Source organism: Onychostruthus taczanowskii, unplaced genomic scaffold, assembly GCF_017590055.1.
Source record: "Onychostruthus taczanowskii isolate IOZ18803 unplaced genomic scaffold, ASM1759005v1 scaffold14, whole genome shotgun sequence".
NCBI classification, from domain to species: Eukaryota; Metazoa; Chordata; class Aves; order Passeriformes; family Passeridae; genus Onychostruthus; species Onychostruthus taczanowskii.
This window is the reverse complement of record NW_024498573.1, coordinates 1,585,734-1,590,253: the sequence shown is the minus strand read 5'-3', so window position 1 is coordinate 1,590,253 and position 4,520 is coordinate 1,585,734. Positions and strand designations below refer to the sequence as shown.

The 4,520-nt window shown below is 60.4% G+C and overlaps 1 protein-coding gene across 1 annotated transcript in view; it reads left to right on the top strand.

Moving 5' to 3' along the window:
• Window positions 1-3,911: 3,911 nt before the first annotated feature.
• Window positions 3,912-4,520, top strand: part of PPARGC1B (PPARG coactivator 1 beta) — a 46,102-nt gene continuing 45,493 nt past the window's right edge. The window contains exon 1 of the mRNA XM_041397522.1: window positions 3,912-4,050. Within this exon, the coding sequence (XP_041253456.1) occupies window positions 3,967-4,050 (84 nt within the window). The 5' untranslated portion in view covers window positions 3,912-3,966. The remainder of the gene's footprint in view (window positions 4,051-4,520) is intronic.

Sequence of the window (4,520 nt, the reverse complement as noted above, 5' to 3'; positions counted from 1 at the left end):
CACAGAGGGGCCTGGGGGGCTGTGGCACAGCACAGGCAGAGTGTCCATGGTGTCCTGGTGTGCCTGCGTGGGGGCTTTGTGGCACAGTGGGACATCACTCTGCAATGATGCTGAGGGAGCCTGGAGCAGGAATGGCAACCTCTGAACTACCAGAGGCTCAGCCCTGCTCCCTGGACAAGCTGGAATCTCAGAGCCAGGAGCCCACCTTGCCCTCAAAATCCACTTTTGTTTCCTAGGTCCCCTCCAGCCCCAGGGGCCAGTCCCTCAGCCCTGTGGCAGAGAGGACATCAGACTTTCACTCCTTGCTGGCCATGGAGCATAACAGAGCCCTCCTGCTGCCAGCTGAGGAGGAGGAGGAGGAGATAGGAGCTCCCAGGTGCACACAGCTAATGAGGCACAGAGAGCATGGAGGGAAAGCAACACTCTGTCCCTGTGCTCGTGATCTCAGGTGAAGGATAAGGCTGAACAGGGCTGCAGCAGGGGAAGGGAAAGCAGAGCTCGTGGAAAGGAGCCAGGCAGAGAAACTCAGCGAAACCCTGGGCATGGCACTGCCAGCCGCCGTGCCCCGAGGGGAGCGGGGCCGCAGCGAGCAGCCGGGCGGATGGAGAGCGCTCCAGGGCAGGGCTCTGGGCAGCCTGGGACACCTTCCCCTTCAGCTGCCCCCAGCTCACCCAGCTCACAGAGCTCCTGCCAGCGCACAAAGCCTTTCCCCGTCCCCAGGGAGAGCGGCCACCGTGCCATCCCCATTTCAGGGAGCGCCAAGCAGAGAGTGTCACCAGCGGGGCTGGCGGGGACCCCGGCGCTGCGGATGTTGTAACTCGGAGGAGCCCCATTTGCCGCTGCCTCTCACCGCCTGCTCCTTACAACACTTTGCCATCCACAAACAGAGGCAGCTGCAACGTGAGAGCGAGGGCGGGCGGTGGCCGGGCCGGGGTGGCTCCTGCCCAGCAGGCTCCCATTGGCTCCTGCCCCTGTCCCACGCCTGGCCTTTGGCAGGCTCAGGGTACCTTCAAACCCTGTCCCCTCCTGACCGCTGGCCCAATGACATTACTCGCTCGCTGTTGTTTTGAAAGGACATTCGCAAGATTTCCTGTTATATTTTCCCTCGGTAATGTTATCCCCAGCTCCTCCGGGCTGAGCATCGAGTTGCTGCTGCAGCAGCGGCGCGGTGCCACGGGGCGCTCCAGCACAGCCAGGGCTGCCAGGCCAGGGTGGGCACAGGGGGCTTAACTCTGCTCGAGAGCAGCTGACACCTCCTTGAGTCTGTAGATACAGAGAGCAGCAGGAGCTGGAGCTCTGGCAGCTGCTCTGGAAGCTCAGGGTCTGGTTGAGGAGCAAAGCTGTGAGCACATGGCAGAGCTGGCTGGCTCCTGTGCGCAGGGCAGGTGTGTGACAATGCCAATGCCGTGTCCCGTTCACACCACGGCATCCCAGACACCATCCCTACCCAGTGCAGGTGTTTCTGAGGCTCCCACATGACTGACTTCTGAGAAGGTGGAGACAACACCACTTATAACATCGTGTCCTCCTTCGCCTCTCTCCTGGTGCTTCCGAAGCCCTTTTTATGAGTGTTATTCAACCAATTCCTCCAGAAACCGCACCACAGGGAAGTGGTGTGATCTCCATTTCATAGGTGAAAATAACCAAAAGGCACAGAAAAATGCTTGGACTGTGCAAAAGCCCAGAGCAGTCAGGAGCTGAAGCTGGGCAGGTTAACAACAACTTGCAGCCACGTCAGCAGCTGTACTTCATCCTGCAGATCCCACAGAAACCCAGAAGCAGCAGAAAGTCAACTTGGCCAAGATGCCCCCATTGTGCTCTGCTGTCCTCTGTCCCCCTCCCAGCACAAGGGGGTCTGACCCCAATGCCACATCCATTTTGCTGCAGGGCTGGAAGAAGCCCTCACCTGTCTGTTCAGAGGAGAAATGGGGCAGTGCAGGCTGGGCTTTGCTTTCCTCATGCTCCTCCACACTTGGGGCTGGCTGCTGCCGGGGGGGTGTCCTGCAGGCTGGAAAGAGCTCATCTCCTCAGTAAGAAAGAAAGGGAGGAGGCAATGTGCTTGCACATGGACCAGAAGGGAAAAAAAGGTATTTCTGAAAAACCCAGCTATGCACAATTTGATTTTCAAATGACAATTGACGAGTAATTCCCACGAATGCTACTTCCTACTTGAGTGCAGATGGTGCAAAGGAAATCACGAGATACTCAAGTGCAAACCTCGCCTTTTGAGCAACAAATTCCTCCAAAAGGACTGGTGTGGTGAGGCCTTCCAGCCCTGATGGGGCAAACCTCCCTTCTGTTCTCAGCTCATCCTCATCACACCGCATCCTCCATCACTTGTATCTTCTGCAAAGAAAGGAATGCATGTCAGATCACTGCTCAGGGGGTCAGCTGGGAATTTGAGTCTCAGTCTTCAAGGACGTGCACATGCCCCAGAGGGAGGCAGTTTCCTTCCTTGGCCCTGCTGAGTGTGCTGTGCCCGCTGTGACTGCAGCTGGGAATCCTGGCAGGGCATTCCGGGGCCCAAGCCTCCCACCCATGGGAAGAGAAATTTCACTGCTGGCAGGGCGACCGGAAAAGCACCTTGGGTAAGTGTTTTGGCACTCAGTAATTAGTACTAGAGTGCAGAGCAATGAGGAAGAGTTGCTTTGTCCCATCCCAGCAGCCAGGCCACCCTGGCCTGCAGCTCTCAGTGTGACACAACAGACGCTGTCCCTGACATCTCCCTTTGGTGCAAGGCTTGGGATCATCAGGGAAAACCCAGTGTTGCTCCATTGCGTGGTGTTCTCAACATGTCCCGAGCCAAAAGGAGGCCAGAGGGAATTAAAAGAGTGACTGGAAACAGCTCTGCCTTTGAAACAACAGCACAGAGAACACGGGCAGGCAGCAGGCCTTTCCTGCCAGAGGAAGAAGCACTTTCTGTTCACCCCTCAGAGCCTGGCACAGATCTCCCCACCCCGATAGCTCCACACCACTTTGCTCCATCAGCTCTTTACAGTGACCCTGTGCAGGTCTGTCTAGGCAGTCTGAGGGGAATCAAGGATTTGGAGCCATTAGGCTGCAGGTGTTGCCACTTGGTTGGTTGTGTATCAGCTAATTCAGGCTGCAGTGCCAAGCCCTGCTCTTTCCCATGTAATTGCTACGGGTAAGTAAATAGAACATTCATGAGATTTTTGGTCCCATCATTAATTATTTCTGAAAGGGCTTTTAGGATACGCCTCAAAACCCCAGACAGAAAGATGACGTGCGTGACATCAAGATGCTCACAGCAACAGCTGAAATGAAAACAAGGAAAATCAGAAGATCTTTTGGTCCTTTCTACTCTTTACTGCAGTCCCCTGGTCCCACTTCGTGCAGACCCACCGAGCCTGGAAGTGACCCCTGGCCCAACCGTGGCTCTCAGGGTTTTTGTATCTCCAAATATCACTCCAAATGGGGTGATCTGGGGACTGTTGAGAGGTGCCTGGCGCTGTTGGATGCTCCCACTTTTAAACGCTGGCAATTTTAAGGTGCGAGCAGTGGCACTGCTCACAGTGGGTTCCCCCTGCGTGTGCGTGTCCCTGGGGAAGGCGCTCCTGCAGGAACTACTTTAAAAGCCCCGCAGAGAGCCTGGACGAGCCCCCTGCTCTGACCCGCTGCACCCAGCGCTCACACATCCAAACTCAGAGCAAGCCAGGGGCCGTGCCGCGCCAGCGGGCGATGCTGGGCACCCCCCGTGTGACGGGGTGCCACTTCCAAGGGACACACAAAAAGTGCTGTCCCACGCGTGTCTGCAAAGCCCTCGGGGCGCTTCCTCGCAGCGATCCCCCCGTGCCCGGCTCCCGCAGCCGCTGCGGGCGGGGGCTGCGGGCGGGGGCTGCGGGCGGCTCCGCCCCGGCGCTCCGCGCTCCCCGCCCCGCCGGCCGCCCGGCTCCCGCCGCCGCGCCTGCTGCATGCTCGGTGCTCAGCCCCAGCCGGAGGTGGAAGATGGCGGAGCCGGGGCCGGATTGCGGCTCTCTGCTCGACGAGGATCTCTCCTCCTTCGTCTTCAGTTACCTAGCTGACAGCCAGGTAGGCAGCGCGGGGGGGGAGCTCTGCTGCGCGGCTCCCCGGCGCGCCGCAGCCGGAGCGCGGGGAGCGGACGGACCCCCCCGCTGCTTGCCGGGGCACCCCGGGGAAGAGCCGGTGCTGCCGGATGGTGCGGAGGTGCGGGGCCCGGCTCGTCCGCCCGGTGCCCCGGGGGTGTGCGGCGGTGCCGTTCTGCCCCCGGCTGCGGAGCCGGCCGCCCGCGGGGCTGTGCGCGCCCCTCCCGGGGCTCCCGGGCGGCCGCAGCCCCGCAGCCCCGCCGGCGCTTTCAGCACCACTCGCACGTGGACTCCCGCGCCCCCCCATTCCCCCATCGGCCGGCAGTTCGGGGGGGACAGGGGACAAGTTGATGGGTTGCGGTACCGAGCCACCCCCCCCGGTTGTTAGGGCTCCCCCGAAGGTGGGGAGGGGGCGGCGCGGTGCGGGCGGTGGGGGGGGGGGGGCCGCCGGGGGGT